The sequence below is a fragment of the Mesoplodon mirus genome, assembly GCF_964341445.2.
Source record: "Mesoplodon mirus genome assembly, chromosome: 5".
NCBI classification, from domain to species: domain Eukaryota; kingdom Metazoa; phylum Chordata; class Mammalia; order Artiodactyla; family Ziphiidae; genus Mesoplodon; species Mesoplodon mirus.
The window spans coordinates 119,673,391-119,693,215 of record NC_138980.1 but is presented as its reverse complement, the minus strand read 5'-3'; the positions used below and the strand labels follow the sequence as shown (position 1 = coordinate 119,693,215).

The window sequence follows — 19,825 nt, the reverse complement described above, 5'->3', positions numbered from 1 at the left end:
TTGTAACTCTATTATTGAGTGAGAAAACCAACAATCAAATAAAAAACTAAAAATATAAGACCATCTCTATGTGCATATCAGGTAATAAAATTCTGTGTCCTATGGCAATCACTTAACTTCTCTGACCTGTAAAACAAGATTTTTAAAGGTATGTATTTCTACAAATCTATATGTAATTGGAAATTCTCATGTGCTGTCTCAAAATATCCATGGATTTAAAAAGCTCTTTAATAATGATTTTAAAGGTAACTTATGCTCATTAAGGAACATTTGTAAAAATAATATTTAAAGAAGAAAAAAGGAACTCATAATTCTATTACCCATTGGTCTTATTGTAAGGGCCCTAAAGCAGATTTAAAAAAAAAATCACTGACAGATTTTTAATAAAGAAGCTGTTAGAATGTCACTGGTCTGGATCTCATTTTTATTTCCAACAGTAGAATCACTAATTCTTTTTCTCTCCTGCGCTATTTTTCTGTATATTTAATGAAGTTCAGCAAGTGTCCAGAGGGTCCTGAGCACTGCATAAAGTACATTTTTCTACATACAACCCTCTTATGTATAGGTCTTCATTGCTTAAGCTCTAAAGGATAAAATACAAACACTTTGATTTGGTATTTTAAAAAAACCCTTTAATTTAGTAAAATCTGGTGCCAGCCCACCTTTTTAGATGCACTAACCCTTCATTCCAAATTACAGCTAAATAGGTGTTCGAAGCTGCTCGTGCTATGTGACTCAACTTGAGGGCTGGCTCATCCAGTGTGGGTCTTGGACACTCCTAGCCCTACAGCACCTACTGGTGACTTTAGCCAGGCTGACAAGTGCTTCTTACTCTGAGGGGATCCAGGCAAGAATGAGGATTTAAAATTCTAATGGTAGTGGTTCCAATTCCAGGTAAGATGGAATAAGCACGCCTCCACCCTGTCTCCCAGTGAATCCAACTATAAAAGATAATGCATACATCAGCTATTTGAGCACTCTGAAAAATAGTAGCAGGCAAATTAGGGAAGATCAGAATTCAAAGTACCACTGAATCAGTGCTAAATTTACATTCTGCATTTTATCCTGGACATTATGGATGTTATTTTGTATATACTCTGAGTTCTGTTTTATTCCTTAGGGAAAAATTTTTTAAGCAGGCAATTAACTTGTGTAGACTTGGGTTACAGGTTTGCCTCACTTTTTGTCAGTGGAAATTCAAATCTCAGTTTATTCTTTTAGCCTCCAAGTTTGTCTTGTGCATGTGGGTTCAGGGACCAGCTTGGGATTTGTGAGGGATACGTATACATACACCTACACCTACATCTACATCTTCATATACATATGCATACGAATACAAAAAGAGCTTCGTGTGGCACTCTTCCTTCCAGGATCTTCTCCCCTCACTCTCCAGGGATGGCTGTTGCATGCTTCTTCCCCTGGTTCCTCCAACCAGAAAGTTGATGGTGGGGTTTCCATTGCAGTTTTAGCTGTTCATGTAGTTTGTGACTGTGGCCCACTCTCATGGCAAAGACACAAACACACAAAGGGACACACAATCATGTGCTAATTGCTTCTTCATATTTTGACTCCCCTCCACAAATGTCTGCTTTTACTTACTCTTCAGAATCCTCAGGTAATTGTTTTTTGTATTTTATCCAGAATATATAGTCATCAGGATAAGAGATGGTTTGTAGAAAGCTTATACCATTATAACAAACTACTTTTGTTTGAAACATTAAAATGTACTACCTCTGCAAAAAAAAATTAATATGATTTGAAACAATATCTGGCAATTGTAAGCTTCTTAAACTGGGCAGTGTTTACGTGAACATGTGCTTTATGATTACTTCATATGTCTTATATACTTTTCTGTATGCATCATACACTTCACAATTTCCTAAAAATGAGGTACTTCAGCCCTTCATAACCAGAACTTCAGTTCCTCACTTAACGTTTATCCTCTGGATCATACTGTTTTGAAAATAACACATTTACAGTATTTTAATGATATCTGAATGAAAAATTTAATAAAAAGACAATCCATTGAACTGTAAAAGTGAATACATTCTAAAAATAAATAAATAAAGTCTCATATGGGCAAGGCTAACTGAGTAAGTCTATTTTAAAGTGGGTTCAAGCTGGCAAACAATCCCCTATAGTATTTCAACATAGTGGAGCTCACACCTTTGGACTGAGCTTATGGTTCAAATCCTGACTCTGCCTCTTACTAAATGTGTGACCTTGGATAAGTTACTTTAGCTCTCTGAGCTTGTTTCTTCATCGTAAAGTGGAGAAAATAATAGTTTCTACCTCTCAGGATACTGGGTGGATTAATGAGTTAATGAATGGAAAGCATTAGGCACAGAGTGCTAGGTACCCATAAAATGTTCAGTGGGAGTTAGCTATAATTAGTACTAATACTTTCTTCTGAATCCCAAAGGATTTCTATGGCTGATTTGCTCAATTTCTAATTTTTATTTGATGCATTTCCACAAAAGCAAATTGAGATCATGTTCCTTCACTTCCAGGAATATACAACCTTCTACAGATTAAAATTCAGCACAATACTAAAGACGAGTTTTAGTTGAATGCACCCTCTAGTGGCATACATTATGTTCAAGAACCTGGCATCTGCCAAAGAAAACCTCTTTATGAAATGTCAGGTTTTAGGTCGGCACTTAGAGCCTGAAGCCAGCTGGTTAAGAACATGATGGTATGAGTGGCACTCTCACATCTTTTAGGAAGCTCCCTCTCTTCCAGAGCTGGAGGATTTTTTTAAAAAATCTTTTTAAATTTTCCCCACCATAAGACCTAGGATATTTGTGATATTTACTATACCAAATTCCAATATTCCTATAGCATTGACTTTAATCTTTCCTCTTAAAATAGAGTCATTTTCTAGCTTACTTTAACAAGCATTGCAAAATACTTATTCTTCATTTAGTTAACAAGCCATACTGAGCATCAACTATGTACCAGGCAATGGGGGTACAACAAACAACTTATTACACAATTCATTATGCAATTACGCATTTGAAAAGCGCCACAAAGAAGTATAGAGTGCCATGACTGTATACTAGGGATTGATCTAGTTTGAGGAGGGGGCTTTGGAAGGCTTACTTGAGAATAAAACGTTAAAAGCCTTGAAGGGTGAGTAGAAATTAATTGGAAGAAGAGAAGGAGGAGTACCATACAAAGAGAAGAGCATATATAAGGGCTTGGAGATAGCAAGATACATGTGGCATTTGACAAACTGAGGAGACTCCTATGCATGGAGCTCAAAGAAGAGACGGAACTTGTGCAGAGTGAGGCTAGAGAAATAGGCAGGGACTTATCTTGTTAATGAGTTTGAACTTCATCCTAATAACAATGGGAAACTATGGAAGGTTTTAAAGCAGGGGAGCAACAATCTGATTTACATTTCAAAAGTTTGCTTCGCTAAGGCACGGAAAATGGATTTGAGGGAGTGCAACAAGAAAGGATGCCCAGATCAGCTGCCAGTAATCCAGGCGGGACATGATGAAAGCTGGAACAAGGGAGGTAGCAGTAGCGATAAAGTGGACAGATATTTAAGAGGTAAAAGGGATCGAGCATGATGATGGGGATGGGAGCAGGTGTCCTGGTGAACTGAGTGGATTGCTGGATTGCCAATTTTTCCACCAAGCACAAATGCTGGTGGTAGCCAAGTTTTGTTGTTGGGGGGCGCGGGGGGAGGGGTGGCTAGCTGAGATAAAGAGTTGCTCAGGAGACTACAATTTCTCTCTTAAAGGAGAACGTTTTTGGCTCCACAGGGTGGTATTTCAGTTGAACGCTGAACTAGCATTGGGCAGGACTATGGGGCACCGCCCTTCACCCAGTAGGGCCCCAAATGTCCTTTTTACACTTCTATCACAGTGATCCATTCCCACTGCGCTAATAATTTTACTTTACTTCGGATAGAAAAACGTAACTCCCGCCGCCAATCCCAAGAAATATTTGCTTTATCTTTCGAAGTCCTGTACAAAGATCATTTCTCAGGGAAGTCTTTCGGGCCTTTCCCACCCCACGGATACTTCCATCCATCTCGCCCACTATGTTGTGCGTTCCACACAGCACAGATTGCGCACTCTCAACTTCGCGTCTCCAGGGTCCAGAGCGGGGCCCCTCAAACACTGCGAGCTGCACATTTTCTAATTAGCCACATTTACTGATGCCGAGAGGCACCATAGCGCCTGGCAGCCGCACCTCAGCGTGTGAACCAATTGCTCCCCGGAAGTGACGCGCTGTCAGGAGCGACGCGCTTCCGCTCCCGACTGTCGCCCCCGCCGCCGCAGCCGGACGGGTTTCTCTGGCCTGCCAACTCTGTTGCTCTGGAGGATTCGTGCGTGGTAAGAAGCTGCGCGTTGGGGAGTAAGGTGGTGGGAACCCCTCTTTCGTTCCCTGGGACGCGGTGGGAGGGTGGAGGGAGTGGCGGCTACGTCCCCGAGGGCCCCCAGCGCCAGGTGGGGCTGAAGCACCGGGCACCGCGGCGGGCCCAGGCCGCCGGTGACGGGATCCTCCTCAGCTGTAGGAGGCTGGCCGCTTGGGCCGGCGCGGGCCAACCCCACTGGGACCCGTCGGGTCGAATGGATCCGGCCGACCGGGTACTCAGAGCTTCCCCTGTTCCATGTACTCAGGGGAAGGATAACCTTTCTCCTCTTGAACAGCTCCAGTCCCCACTGTGACAGTCACAGGATCTGCAGCGACGAGTGCGCGCGCGTAGTGTAAAGTGGCGTGCACAGCCCCACACCTGTTCATTGGCTCCGCCCCGCAGCTTGTGCTGAAGGGATGTCGTGGCAGGAACTGAGGTTTTCCGCACGGGATGCTCCCCTAAAAGAGGGGCGTCTTAATAACTGAAAATTATTTGAAACAGCTGGGCTGGAAGTAGCTTACGCTCTGATTAATAAAAGGGAGACTCGGTATTATCACGTGACTGCAAACACATATTTTGCTTATCAATCTGCCGGAAAGAGTTGTAATGACAGACTTCAGGTCAAAGGACAGGAGTTGTGTATACTTACTAATTTGCTGTGCAAATTATTTGCGATGAAATGGCAGACTAAGCAAGAAGATTGGAAGAAAGTAGACCTGGGACTTAGAGATAGGAAAATAAACCGCTAAGAAAACTGCAGAATTTGGGAAAAGTAACTTCATTGACTATTACTATGTGATTTAATTTTGGAAATAATTTGGTTTCTTAATGAATTGTTTTCCAGTTTGAAGCAAGTATTTATATCCGTGTGTTTTTTGTTGTTGCTGTTTGTTTTCTTACTGGTGTGATAGCAAGGGCTAGATTTACATTACAGGCATATCTCTGCAGCATGTTATAGAATTAAATATACAGATATCTAAGTTAAAAAGTGTTTTAATAATTAAAACTCTAACATATGGTTACAGGTGATATAGTGATATATCATGTATCTTTAGTTTCATTTTTTTATTTGAGATGGTGACTAACTGGCTATGCTTGTCTTAAAGACTGATAAACATCTGATGAAGCCATGACCAGGTGGGCACGAGTTACTACCACACAGAACAAAAGACCCTTCCCTGCAACATCATGGGAGGACATGAAGAAGGGGTCCTTTGAGGGAAAAAGCCAAAACCTACCAAAGAGTAAACAACTTGAAGCCGATAGTCTGTCCTTTAAAAATCATGCACCCCAAGCAAAACACAAAAAGAATAAAAAGAAAAAGGAGTATTTAAATGAAGATGTGAATGGATTCATGGAATATCTAAGGCAAAACTCACAGATGGTTTGCAGTGGGGAGATGATAGCAGCAGACAGTCAGGAAGTCAGGGAAGAAATTGCAGTTGCTTTAAAGAAAGATAGTCGCCGGGAAGGAAGACGATTAAAAAGACAAGCAGCAAAGAAAAATGCAATGGTAAGATTATCACTTCTACTAAAATGTTACTTTGTATGGCTAGAAACTATTATTCATACACTCAGATATGTATTTTAGCAGAGTCTGATTGTGGTTATGTACTAGACTTATACGGCATCTTTTTGAGGGCTAGTAATGGCACTAGGACTTTTTTTGAACACCTTCTCTATGCTAGACAGTTGATGTACTGATTAATTATCACAACATACAAAGATGGTGGCATTATTTCCATATTTTGGGTAGAAAACACTGGTGTGCAGCTAGGTTAAGTATCTTGCTGAAAGCCACTTAGCCAATAGCAGAGGAGAAATTCAAACCCAGGAAAAGGTGTTAATATTTGATTACTTAGAATTGTGGTCGGCACTTTATAAGTATATGCGTTATTAAATAAATGTGAACCTAAATGAGCTGCTAACTCTATGTAGTTCAGCCAAAAGAAAAAAAGAAGATATTTAAACCCAGAGTCTGACTTTAAGACCTATGTTCTCACCCCTTCCAGTAGCCCTTTTTCAAACAGCCATTTTTTAGAAAGATCAAAATAAGGGGGAAGGTTAAGTACAACAGGTTAGATATGTGTGGTTCCCGTTAGTTGGAAAGGATGTCTCCTTTTATCTTTATCCATGAAAAACTGATTGCACAGGAAGGAGATCTAATAAGAATCATACTGGTTAGTAACAGAGTAATAGCAGAGTTAAAACTCCTTGAGACTCTCCCTAGTCATTGCTCCCTCCTTCCCCATGTTACACTGAGAGGGGTGCTGGGGGCTACAGGTTTATTTCCGTGGTGCCAAGACCTGGATTTTAAACTGTGTCAGACACAGGAAATGAAATAGTTGGTATAATTCTTTCCCTTCTCTAGCAAGGGATTCTTCTAGCAGGATACTACGTAAGAATCAGGACTTGTTGCTATTTTACAGTTTTATTTTTTATTAGAATTACTACATGTAGAGCACTGTTTGCACCAGTGTAGACTTGAAATGTTACAGCCTCTATAAATGTGGCTTCTGACTATTTGCAGGATTAGTTTTATGCAGGGTCATATTTAAAGATTCTTTTGTGGAGACAGTACTGATAAAATGTTCCTTATGGATAAATTGGGATAGAAAAGATAATCATTTCTATTTGGATCAAGATAGTTTTGTTTAAATTATACAATTTTTAAATATTTTAAAATCAAGTTAATTTAATGTAAAGATAATGTAAAGATAATTTCATTGACATAGGCGATGTGGTGAATTGCATACTTTTTGAAAAAGTTTAGTATTGTGACCTTTTAAGAGAAGTTTTATGTTTTTAATTAAGGGGAAGGACATTGTTTTTCCAAAAAAAAAAAAAGGAATTCTTTATATTAAAGCACGTGCTTTAAATAGTATATGGCTTGTTGAGACCCTTCAATTCATTTTCTTGTTTTTCTTTTTAATACCTCAGACTAAGCAGACTAAGCATCAGTTCTATTGTTAATAAGTTGACATCTAGAAATTTACCAGTCTACTCTCCACAATCCCATCTACATTAAATTTAAGGATCATTCAAAAGGTTTGTATTTGGTGAAGATTAGGTTTTTACAGATAAAACCCTAGTCAGTAAGCTGTCAGGTTACTAGAGACAACCTTGACTTCACCAAGAATCCAAGACTTTTTATGTTGGTGATCCAGTTTTGGGTAGTAACTTTTCCTGCAGTTGTAGAATAAATGAATTTTCTTTGTTTGCACTAGCTCATTTTAAAAGTAAAAGTTAATAAAGACTAAAGGGACTCTTTCTTTTCCAGTATGTTATTAAACAGGAGAAAAAGAAAGTGAGGGCATAGTTGCAAAATATTATTTTGCCTACTGAATTTGCTTTTTAAAAACCTTGTGCTTGGGCCTCCCTGGTGGCGCAGTGGTTGAGAGTCCGCCTGCCGATGCAGGGGATACGGGTTCGTGCCCCGGTCTGGGAGGATCCCATATGCCGCGGAGCGGCTGGGCCCGTGAGCCATGGCTGCTGAGCCTGTGCGTCCGGAGCCTGTGCTCCGCAACGGGAGAGGCCACAACAGTGAGAGGCCCGCGTACAGCAAAAAAAAAAAAAAAAAAAAAAAACCTTGTGCTTATTTCAAAAAAAATTAAATGATGAATTATTTGTTATCCAAAAAATATACCTTTTTCCAGTTTAAATAAAATACTTTAGCTATCTACCATCTTTGATTATGACTGATACTCTCATTCATTGCAGCGAAAAATATCCTGCAAATTGCTACGTAGTATGTAAAGACACCAAACCATTGTTCAATGTTAGGCTGGAGCCAAATAATTCATCTTAGAATTATACCTTGAAAATGTGCATATATTCTAAAATGAAACCTCTATCTATTTATGAATATTAAGGAATATGTATGAAAGATATAAAAATTTAAGTATACATTTTGGTATGAAATATATCTTATGATTCGAATCATAATTTAAATGGAATCACTTGACCCAAATTCATTCAATTATGTGAACCTTAAAAGTGAAAGTATTAATTTTGAGTGATAATTTTTATGGTCATTGTCCATCTCCTCCAGAAAACTCAGTGTTTCTAGGTACAGACATCCCCATTAATGAAATGAATAGTCCATGTTTGCTTAATTCATTTAAGCAATTACCTCCTACAAAGACATTTATAACTTGTGTCTGAGACTGAGAGATTTATGGATTGAGGGTTTTCAAAGGCACTGAAACTCTCTGATGGAAATGACATTTCTTATGGTTTAGGAATATGTGAAACACTTTTTTCTACAGATAAAATACTGAGATTTCAAAAAAAAGAACTAGATAACTTTAAAATGAGGAATGTTTTAAAGACATTTTTGATGACTAGAATTAATAAAGCCAGTGTAGTGTTGCAGTGTGGAAACTCACATTTTTGTTTTCCTAGGTATGTTTCCATTGTAGAAAACCTGGCCATGGGATTGCAGATTGCCCAGCTGCCCTTGAGAATCAAGAAATGGGCACTGGAATATGTTACCGGTGTGGATCCACAGAGCATGAAATAACCAAGTGCAAGGCTAAAGTAGACCCAGCTTTTGGTATTAATGTATCTTTTTTACTATCAATTTTTTATTTGGTTAATGGGGAAAGTGGCCAGTAAATAGCCAACTTGTTTTTTTTGTTGACAGAGTTTGTTATGAGTGTGTCACTTACTATTTTGAAATCAAATGAGATTAAACTTTAAATCATGTAAAAACAAATATGTGTTTTAAACACTCTGAAAACACTCTGAGAATACAGTGTTTTAAAATAATATGAATGACATAATGTATATATATATGTATATATATATATATTTATATATAAAACTAACAACAGGAACTGTTGATTGTTACAGGTGAATTTCCTTTTGCAAAATGTTTTGTTTGTGGGGAAATGGGACATCTGTCCAGATCTTGTCCTGATAATCCCAAAGGACTCTATGCTGATGGTGAGTACTTTTACTCTTATATGTCGAAAATGGTGAGTCATCATGCAGTTGTGATTTAGTTTATACTTAAACAGTTTTAAAATAAATTCTTGAGTAAGTAGCAAAATCTTGAGAATTCATTATCAAGCACTATTCTATGTACTAGACTTTTTGTGTAATGTAACTTGGTATTATTTTTAATACATCAAATCAGAAAAAACTGACGTGTATACTTCAAAATATCTGTGCTTGCTTCAGCATCATTTGTGAGAGTATAAGTATCTACTTTTAAACATAAAAGAAGCAAAGGGATAATTTCTCAAACTAGGATAAGATTTAAAAAATAGTGTTGTGAATTTAATATCAGTCTGGCATACCATTTTGGGTAGAAGGGTTGGTACACACTATTCATATTTGTAATAACTTTTGTTTCTGAATGTTTTCCTTAGTTGTCTGGCATGGGAATCAAGTAACTTTCTTACCTTTAGCTCAACTAATGGCTTAAGGTGCCCACAATAAAGTCTGTGATGTTTAAAGCTTTAAGGAGGAGGTTGTCATCTGTTAATGTGATGCTGGTACCATCAGGTTCTAGAAACCACTTGTGTTGTGACTGGGTCCCCTTGCAGAAGTCCAGTGAAAAAGCATAGCTTTAGAGTTAGACCAGTTATAGCCTCAGCACTACCACTCACTAACTGTGGGACTTTGGCCAAGTTAACGTCTCTCTTCTCAGTTTCCTTACCTGTAAAATGGAGATGAGAAAATTGTATTTCATTGATTCTAAAATACACATTTTTTTCATATTTTAGTATCTCTGAACTCAATGTATCTTACTATTGGGAGGTGTCACATAATTGGAAGTTTTTTTTTTCCAGAGAGCAATGTAAAATAATGATACATTTTATAATCAGTGGTGTCTTAGATTTGATGAATTATGATATTTTACCTTGAAGAGTTATAAGGATTAAAATATATTATTCAAGTGCCTCTTCTATTTCACTATGGCATCTACAATAGTAAAGAGTCCTGGACCTGGAAGATGCTCAAAAGTGCCTTACAGTTTTGAACTTAAGAAACAGGTCAGGGCTTCCCTGGTGGCGCAGTGGTTGAGAGTCTGCCTGCCGATGCAGGGGACACGGGTTCGTGCCCCAGTCCGGGAAGATCCCACATGCCACGGAGCGGCTGGGCCCGTGAGCCATGGCCGCTGAGCCTGCGCATCCGGAGCCTGTGCTCCGCAACGGGAGAGGCCACAACAGTGAGAGGCCTGTGTACCGCAAAAAAAAAAAAAAAAAAAAAAAGAAACAGGTCATATAATATGACTAGTGAGCAAAGATGCCTTTGTATGGTCAACCAAAATGACTAGATATAAAAAAGTGCAGCCAGGGGAGTAGGTCACATAGAAGTGAGAATTCATCCTATTAGGGTCATTTTTCTGAGTGAGTCACTTAACATTATGAGCATGATCGTGATAATGCTTGACCGTTAAGCAATAGTGTTCGACCATTCAGTGAAGACTCATTTTAGAAACCAAATGTGTTTTAATTCACAGTCCTGGAATGTTGCTTAAAGAAGACCAATAGGCATTTTTACTCGAGTTAGGATGCCTGGCAGATAGAAGGCACTGAAACAAAAGTTAATTTCATTCCTTTTGTAATTGCTCACCCCCATCTGACCTGTACAGCAGAGCAGTGGTTCCTAACCCTTTGGGGACCTCATAGCACCTCATGGTTAAACATTCTGCTCATTAAAGAATCTGATTAAAAACTGCGGGCATTCTCCTCAAAAAATGCATCTGCACACAGATTTTTCAGAGTTCACAAACCCTTCCCTTTCTAACTGTGGTTAAGATCCAGGCTTCTGTGCAGTGGCTCTTGGACACTCCAGAGGACATGTATCTTCTGTCATATCTCACTTCTCTTTCCCACATCTGACCTGAAGGCCAGGGGCAAGAAATGGTGGGTAGGTACAGTTTAGTGCTCTTTGAAGTCAAGAGGAATGGAGAATGGACTTAATAGGAGTAAGTTCCTGGCTCCAGCTACCTTCACAACTAACAAGGTTGTGAGGACCAAATAAGATATGAAAGTGCTTTGAGACATTAAAAGCCCTATGTAAAAATTAGAGGTTTTCAATCACTCTGTTCTTCTTATAGGTGGTTGCTGCAGACTTTGTGGCTCTGTAGAACATTTTAAGAAAGATTGCCCCGAAAGTCAGAAATCAGGTGAGATCTCTGGGCCTCCATTTTGAAGGGGTGAGATTAGTATTCCTCTGTGTTTTTGCTGAATTTTGTTATTAATATCTTGTTGATGTACAACTAATTTTAAGGCTGCCTGGTTTCCTACTGCAGTGATGACTTCATCATTTCTTTATCAGCAGTACTAACTGAGCATCAGCTGCTGTTCTCAGGTGGGAAAAAAAAATGACCAGTAAGCCCCAGAGGACCCTGATTTTATAAAGCATCTTATTCATAAATATTTTTATTTGCTAACCCATGTATTTAATAATAGAGCCAATTCTCTTACTTGAAGAAAAGTATTAATTCACTAAGAGAAAATAAGAAATTTGAGAATAACTTACAGTATTCTTATGACTGAGTATCCTCATGTATGCTCTGAAACCAAAAGGATTCAGTTAGTTGCAAAAACTGCCAAAAATATTAAAATTGTGTTATCCACACAGCATCTGGCCAGTTATATTTTCTTCCCAGTGAAATACTACCCTTGGTCATCAAAAATTTCATAAATGTTCACCAAACCTAAGGTAAATTTTTTTGGGATGTGGAGACCATTATTACATTAGTTTACCTAGCTTAAAATGATGATAATCCTGTGTGAAAGAAAGCAAGACAGTAGGATAGCCCACTAGTGCTTCTTGGGGAAAAAGCACATTTCTTTTTATATCATATAGTCATAGTACCACACAAATAAGTCTGCCCATTCTTACTTCCTACCCCTAGCACTTGAATCTGAAAACCAAGAGTTCTTGTTTACAATCTTGTCTAGAAGAAGATAGTCTTTACTACACTGTAGGCAGTGAGATTGAAATGATGAAGTGGAATTTGAATTCTCCCTCCTGGGAGGATTGCCTCTTCCCAAATGACAAGACTGACAAGCAGATGTTGTATAATTTCACAGGTGGAATCTTGTTCATTTGAAACTGATGCTTCATAAGTCTTGCTGTTTGCAGACTCTTGGAATTCATTGACTCTGTAATGATGAACTCTGGGAAAGAATGAAAGAGCTTTCTCATCAATTCGTGCATTGCAAAGCAGTTGCTGCATTTCCCTAATTGGGATGAGAAATTGCCTGTGGTACTCTGAAATCAAGGGTTATAATCAATTACAGAATTGCTCACTTTCCTTTAGTGATGGAGTCTTCTCTCTTTGTGATTATTCATGTCAAAACTAGTTCCTTTGCTAAACCAATACCAATCTAGGTGAATGTATTTGATGACTGTTTCTCTTACATTCTGACTTTTCTATGTCTTTACAGATCGAATGGTCACGGTTGGTCGCTGGGCAAAGGGAATGAGTGCGGACTATGAAGACATTTTGGATGTGCCTAAACCACAGAAACCCAAAACAAAGATACCTAAAGTTGTTAATTTTTGATGATTAGTGCTATCGTTTGTTAGCACCTCATTGGTAAACATTCTGAACTGGGCCTACTTCATAAGTTGGAGCTGGACTCTCCCTTGGAGTCCTGTATTGTAGATATCAGTATAATCTAGGTGTGGTCAAACCGGTTCCTGAGTTCTGTCCGTCAAGGAGCACTTCTACCATTGTTTGGAGAAAATCACTGAAAAAAAGTATAATATGTTCAAAATGCATTTTCTAAAAGAATATATTTTTAACCAACAGAACTTAGGTGTAACTAAGTGGTTATATACCTGATTGTAACAATCATCTTTTTCTAAAAACAAAATTATGCATTAATATGAACTATCCCTAAAAATAGGGTACCTGCTTTGCATTAGAAAATGAATTTTTGTTATATTGTTTTCTTGGTTCAAAGTATCAATTTATTATTATATTAGAAATTAATTTATAATTGCCACAAAATCTGTATTTTAAAAACATTTAATAAAAACTCACTTGCTATTTACTTATTTTTCTGAATACCTAATTTTGGATTGAATGAGCCATTGTCCACTAATGTCCATGTAACAATCCCTTTGGAAACACAATCTTTATGAATCCTAGATGAGCTTAATTTTTTAAAATTTTTGTTTTAGTTTTGACATAAAGAACAAATTATTGAGGTTAAAATAGAAGAGTATCTCAACAGCAGCTCTTTCTTTGCCCCTGATTTTCAAGAGAGAAATTCTAGCCAAAATTCAGTTTGTGCTATTTAACCAGAATGATGATGGCACATAACAGATTGTCTATCAAACTTAATAGCATTTTGTTCACATGTTTTAGATGAGTCAGAATGAGACGCAAGCATCATCATCATCATAACAGAGTTAGAACACTAATCAGAGACCCATTAACTTCTTTGATTTGATGAATACATGCATACTTAATACATATATTTCACAAGGCTTAAGCCTCCCATTGTTCTGTATAATGGAATGACTGTTGGATTGTGTGTTTCATTTGGAACTTTACCTGATTGGATATATTTGTAATAAAAGGAAACAGCTGTGATTAGTTACTGATGTTTCAAAAGCAAAATATTTACCAAATAAGAAAAGGAACACTTTTCTGTTTTAATGTCTGTACCTCTGAACATTTCTAATCTTAATAGGAGCTGTTCTTTTTTTTTTTTTCAGTGACAGAGGAAAACATGACAATATGGCTCAGCATCCCAGAACTTAAGGAAATGAGTGCCATTTAAAAGGAATGGTACAAGTCATGCAGCTGGAAAAGGACAGCAGTGCTGCCCTGGTCATTTAGTCTGAACACACCCAGATTTATTTCACCTGTCCTATCAGGAGCAAAAGGCTCTGGAAAGTCAAAAACCTGTCAGCTGCAAGTTAAGTCTAATGTTTTTTATGTAGTCTTCAATGCAGGGATGTCCATTTTGTGTTCCTTGGGGTTACTTTATTTACATTTTAATGGTCTATAAAGTAGACAGTGAAATCATTGGAAATAAATTGCAGGTGCTGAATGTAACACTGGAAAGCTATGTGGACACCTTGTTAAAGAAACTCACCAGAGACAGAAATTCTGACATCCTGAGAGATTGTGTATTGCTTGATGTTGGTTATTTTCTTAACTAAGAATGCCAAAAGAAGAAGGCACACATTTACTTTATTCATTATATATTTCCCAAGGACCTACTATGTTCCTGGTACTCTTTCAGGCACTTGAGATTGTGGCAGTGAATAAGACAAACAAGGCCACATGCGTTCTGCTGGGGCTGAAGAATGGAGAGGAGACATAGGAACAAAAAATACATACCAGAAATATCAGTAAAAATAATAGGGATGGGCTTCCCTGGTGGCGCAGTGGTTGAGGGTCCGCCTGCAGATGCAGGGGACATGGGTTCGTGCCCCGGTCTGGGAGGATCCCACATGTCGCGGAGCGGCTGGGCCTGTGCGCCATGGCCGCTGGGCCTGCGTGTCCGGAGCCTGTGCTCCACAACGGGAAAGGTCACAACAGTGAGAGGCCCGTGTACCGCAAAAAAAATAAAAAATAAAAAAATAAAAATAATAGGGATATTTTATACATTTTATAAATATTTTGTTGAATCCCCTAAGACTTAGTGGTTAGCACTCTTTTCTTCCTTTAGTCCTTTGGAAATGTCATCTCTCTTTACAAGCTTATCTTTCACTTTGCTATGGCTGACTCCTAAATCTCCATCTTGCCCTAAAATCCCTGGTTTCGGTTCTGTCTTCTCACCTGCCTGCTGGACAGTCTTACTTGGATGTTGCACTAACACCTCCAACTCATAATAGCTTTAAATCTCATCACTTCCCCTGCGGGGAAAAAATGGACTAATTCCTTCTTGTCTCCATTTTATTCAGTACAATTATATTCCAAGCCTGTAGGCTTGCATCTCAAGTTACTCTTTTCTTGACATTCTCCCCACCACACCCCAGAGTCAACCCTCTCTGACTTCGTTCAGGCGTCTACCTATAATCTGCTTAATAGAGAGTCTTTTATGACTGGCCTTATAGGAAATAGCTTTTTCCTCATCCCAATAACTTTTCATTCTCTTGCTGTCTAAATTTTCTCCATAATTTATGTTCCTACATAACACTATTTGTCCCCTCTCCACCGGATTATAGGTTACATGAGGGCAGGAATTTTGAGTCTTATCCTCAGAAGTGCTTGGCGCATACAGAGCATTCACACTTGTTGAATGAATGAGTGAATTAAATGAATATGTGATAGAATTAACACAGATTATGCAAGAGGCTGGGTAGCTACTTCAGGTTGGATAATCAGGGGAAGGCCTCTGAGGGAAAGACTTTTAAGCTGAAACCTGATGACAAGAAGAAATTTGTTGTGAAGATAATGAGGAAGAGCGTTTAAGGGAGAAAAAATAGTCAAAGCCATGAGCTTGCCATATTTGAGGGGCAGAAAGAAGATGTGACCTTTTTGACTGGCTTCCTTCACTTAGCATAATGTTTTCGAGGTTCATTTGTAATGTTACATTGTATAGTACACAGGGAGGTATTAGGGAGAAAGCCTTGGATATCTTGATGTGAGGTAATAAGTAAATGCAATGATACTGAGGAAGGAGCCTGCCTGGTATAGTTGAAAAACAGCAAAGAGGCAAATATGGTTGGAAAAGAGAGGGATAAACTAGTAGAAGATCAGAGAGTTAACAGGGGTCATATCTTATAGCCTCTACCAGTTTCTGCCACATAAAAACCACAAACTCTCAGAAGCATACACTAGTAAGTGGTTATTTAGCTCATGCCTATGAGTCAGATCTAGACTGGGCTTATCTGGACAGCTCTGCTAATCTCATTTGGGCTTGCTCACATCCATAAGAAGTTGGTTTGGGGTCAGCTGATCTAAGCTAGGCTCAGATGAAGAAGCTCTATTGCATGTGTCTCTCTTCCTTTTCCTGGGACCAGCAGGCTATCCCTGACATGTTTTTCTCAGGACAGTGGCGGAGATGTAAGAGGGCAGGTCCACTTGGAAAACCATTTTCAAGCCTTTGGTTGCATCATGTCTGTTGATGAGTCACACAATCAAGCTCAGAGACAAGAGGTAGAATAGAGCGCTCCATTCGTGGAGGTGGGAATGGTGGTGAGGGAGTATTTCTGAAAAATAATCCAACGTACCACAACATACCCCAGACCATTATAAAGCTTTGGCTTTCACTCTGTGATGTGCAAAATTTTTCACACGTTTGGGGAGAAACGTGCCATGATCTGATTGCCGAGTTGAGAGCAGAGTGAAGGGAGTAGTAAGGATAAAAACAGGTTATAATTCAGGTGAGAGAAGATGGTGTGAATGAGGGTTGTCGTGGAGTTGTTAGAAGGGGTCAGGTTCTGATTATGTTGATTTTTTTTTTTTTTTTTTTTTTTTGCGGTATGCGGGCCTCTCACTGCTGTGGCCTCTCCCGTTGCGGAGCACAGGCTCCGGACGCGCAGGCCCAGCGGCCATGGCTCACGGGCCCAGCCGCTCCGCGGCACATGGGATCCCCCCAGACCGGGGCACGAACCCGCATCCCCTGCATCGGCAGGCGGACTCTCAACCACTGCGCCACCAGGGAGGCCCTATGTTGATATTTTTAACATAGAGCTAATAAGATTTCCTGAAGGAAGGAGGATTTATGGAGGGAAAGGTGGCAGAATTAAGAGATCTATTTTGGAAATGTGGACTTTGAGATGATGATTATCTTAGTGGAAATGTCAAATAAGTAGATATACAAGTGTGGAGTTCAGGAGAGTTTAGGGAGGGCTTGAGACACAGATTTGGGAGTTATTGGCAAGTAGATGTCTTTTAAAACCCAGAGGCTGGGTGGACTCACTGAGGAATGGAGATAGAGGAGAAGAGGCCAAGAACAGAGCCCTGGGTAGTCTAAAATTTAGAGGTCTGGTGGAGGAGGAAGAACTTCAAGAGGATTTAAAAGTGTGACTGGTCACACAGGAGGAAATCCAAGAGTGTGACCTCATGGAAGCCAAGTGGAGACAATGCTGCAAAAAGAAGGAACTAGTCAACTTTGTTAATGCTGCTCAGAGGCTAAGTAAGCTAACAGGTCCATTAGTTGTGGCAATAAGAGAGGTCTTTGTGGAGTAATAAAGGGAGAAGTACAGTTTGGTAAATAAGGATATGAAGACCACATTTATAGATAATTGGAGTAGAGATAGGTGGCCTTTAGGAAACTGGATCAGGTGAAGTGTTGTTTTGCTTTGTTTTTATTTATTTTAAGATAAGAGATAATAGTGGCTATGAAAATAATCCAGGAAAGACTCCTGAAATAGAGAAAAAAAGAGAATTGGAGGAGGGAAGCCTCGGAGAAGGTTAGAGAAATGGTTCTTTGCTAGGGTAGAGATGTTTAATTCATTGTGTTAGGAAGGATGGCAAAGATGTGGAATGTACATAGATGGGGAGGTGAGACAACTCCTGCCTAATGGTTTATGTTTTCCTCAAAGGAGTATTTTCTAAATTTCATTAACTGAGAAAGGGTAGGAGACATGAGAAACTTGAAGGAAGAGAAGGCAGTGTGAAATAGCAAACATATAGGAAATGTAGTAGTATTATCAGAGGCCTTTTGAAATCTGTGGTCATAAATTTCAAGTGAGACCCGTCCACAGTTTTCAGGTGCTTAGTGCAGGGGTGAGGTATTACAAATACTTTAACCACAGTTTTGAGTTTGCCAGACAAGTCGAATGAAAGGAAAAGGTACAGGCGTTTTCCAGGGTGTGATATTAATGATAGACCATGGAATCTAAGCCAGATAAGGAAAGAAGGGAGGACATGGAGAGGGATAATGAGCTATGGAAATGATAGAAATATTAATTTTGAATCTATTTTCAAATGTCCCTAAAAATGTCACAAAATGAGAAAGGGAAAGATGGCATCAGATGTGTAATTTTTATATGGTACTTTATACCTTCAGGTGTACAATGAGAAAGACATTTTATAATATTTCTCTGACTTTTGAATCTGGAGGTGGGTTACTATCAAGAACTGTGAAGGGTCTGAGGTTCTTAATACACTAGTCTGTTACTGTTTCATGGATGTGGACAAGGCATGAGAATCCTGGTTCAGAGACAAAAGATAGTATGCATGGCACAGCAAACACCGTGAGTATCGTGAGTATCAACTTATTTCTGTTGCTTCCCTTTTTCCCTTAGTCCCCACAGGGTGACATGATGGGCCCAGATGGATGCTATAGACATAGCGGGTTTGTGTCACAGCTGAGGAACAAGTTGCAAACACTGTAGCACAGAGCAAACAAGCCAGCCTTCCTACGCCCAGAGAGTGAGCCATTACACTGAAGTCAAGCTGTGGTCACCTTGACCTGCTTAATTGCCTATGGGACTAGCATTTGCCTGTGGATAAATAAGTCTTGCAGTTTGGCACACTCAGCAATAATATGCAGGACCCCTCTGGGCCCATGGTGAACTGCCTGTCCCAGTAGTTAACACAACCTTCAAATGCATAAAATGAGTCGTTGAACAAGCTTCATAGTTTACATTTCAATAATTTATTCGAAACATAAAACTTATTCCTTAACATACACATTTTCAACATATATTTTCAAAACTACTCCTATAAATATACCAATAAAAATTTCCAAGGTTGTCTCTGAAATGTGCAATAAGAAATATGAACAAAACCTTGTGATGGTATATATAAAAATACTCTGGATTTCTCTAGGTTTAATTAAAATTGTTCATTATTTCCTAGAGGTGTTAGACCATAACGGTAAACTATATCCTAAACTGTATAGATCAATTTTTACATTTTTTTCTCTAGAATTCTTTAAAAATATGATAGAAAAACTGAATATAAATCAGAAACTCAGTTGCATTAAAACCAGGAAGAATTAATAGGGAAGAACTTCCTTTCTTAATCAAAAAGCTTTCAGTCCTGTTAGACACACTTGAAAACCCTTACTATCAAGAAAGGTATGAAATCTTCAGTGTTTCTGGAGGATATTTTGACACTCCAAAGGAGAAAATAAGCATGACTACATTTTTATGTTCCCTCTGTCCTTAGTCTCCAGCAGCTTGAGGGTGACTGCTGATGAACTAGCTTTGCTGCTTACCCTTGGTTTAGTCGTGTTTGCTTAAAGTCAGGGCACCAAAGAAATCCAGAAAAGGCTGTCGTGAATTCATCTGTTGTTAATTACCTCTCTATTCCAGCCTCTCCAGTGTCTGCTTTTCCTGGAATGTGCCAGAAACACATTCCCATCTCAAAGGCTGTGCCTGGGCTAGTTCTTCTGCAGGAAAACATGCTATCTCCAGAGATCCTCATGGTTCAGTCCCTCTCTGCCTTCAGGTTTTCACTGAAATATCCCTCAATGGGGCCTACTCTGACCACCCTATCCACCAGGCCATCAATAACCAAAAGCCCAAATCCTGGATGTATATATTGCTACATAGAATATTTACTATCTT

General features: G+C 38.9%; 1 protein-coding gene across 1 annotated transcript; it reads left to right on the top strand.

Moving 5' to 3' along the window:
* The first annotated feature begins 4,269 nt into the window (after nt 1–4,269).
* ZCCHC9 (zinc finger CCHC-type containing 9) lies at nt 4,270–13,933 on the top strand. The gene is made up of 6 exons (XM_082620460.1): nt 4,270–4,349; nt 5,479–5,885; nt 8,777–8,927; nt 9,227–9,319; nt 11,445–11,513; nt 12,784–13,933. Exons 2-6 carry the CDS (start codon nt 5,502–5,504, stop codon nt 12,900–12,902), a joined length of 816 nt encoding a protein of 271 aa, XP_082476586.1. The 5' UTR covers nt 4,270–4,349; nt 5,479–5,501; the 3' UTR covers nt 12,903–13,933.
* The last annotated feature ends 5,892 nt before the right edge of the window (nt 13,934–19,825 follow it).

Coding starts and splice junctions, on each gene's coding strand:
- ZCCHC9 (XM_082620460.1), top strand. CDS start 5,502: ATGACCAGGTGGGCACGAGTTACTACCACACAGAACAAAAGACCCTTC. Junction 5,886..8,776: donor CAGCAAAGAAAAATGCAATG/GTAAGATTATCA, acceptor TTGTTTTCCTAG/GTATGTTTCCATTGTAGAAA. Junction 8,928..9,226: donor TAAAGTAGACCCAGCTTTTG/GTATTAATGTAT, acceptor TGATTGTTACAG/GTGAATTTCCTTTTGCAAAA.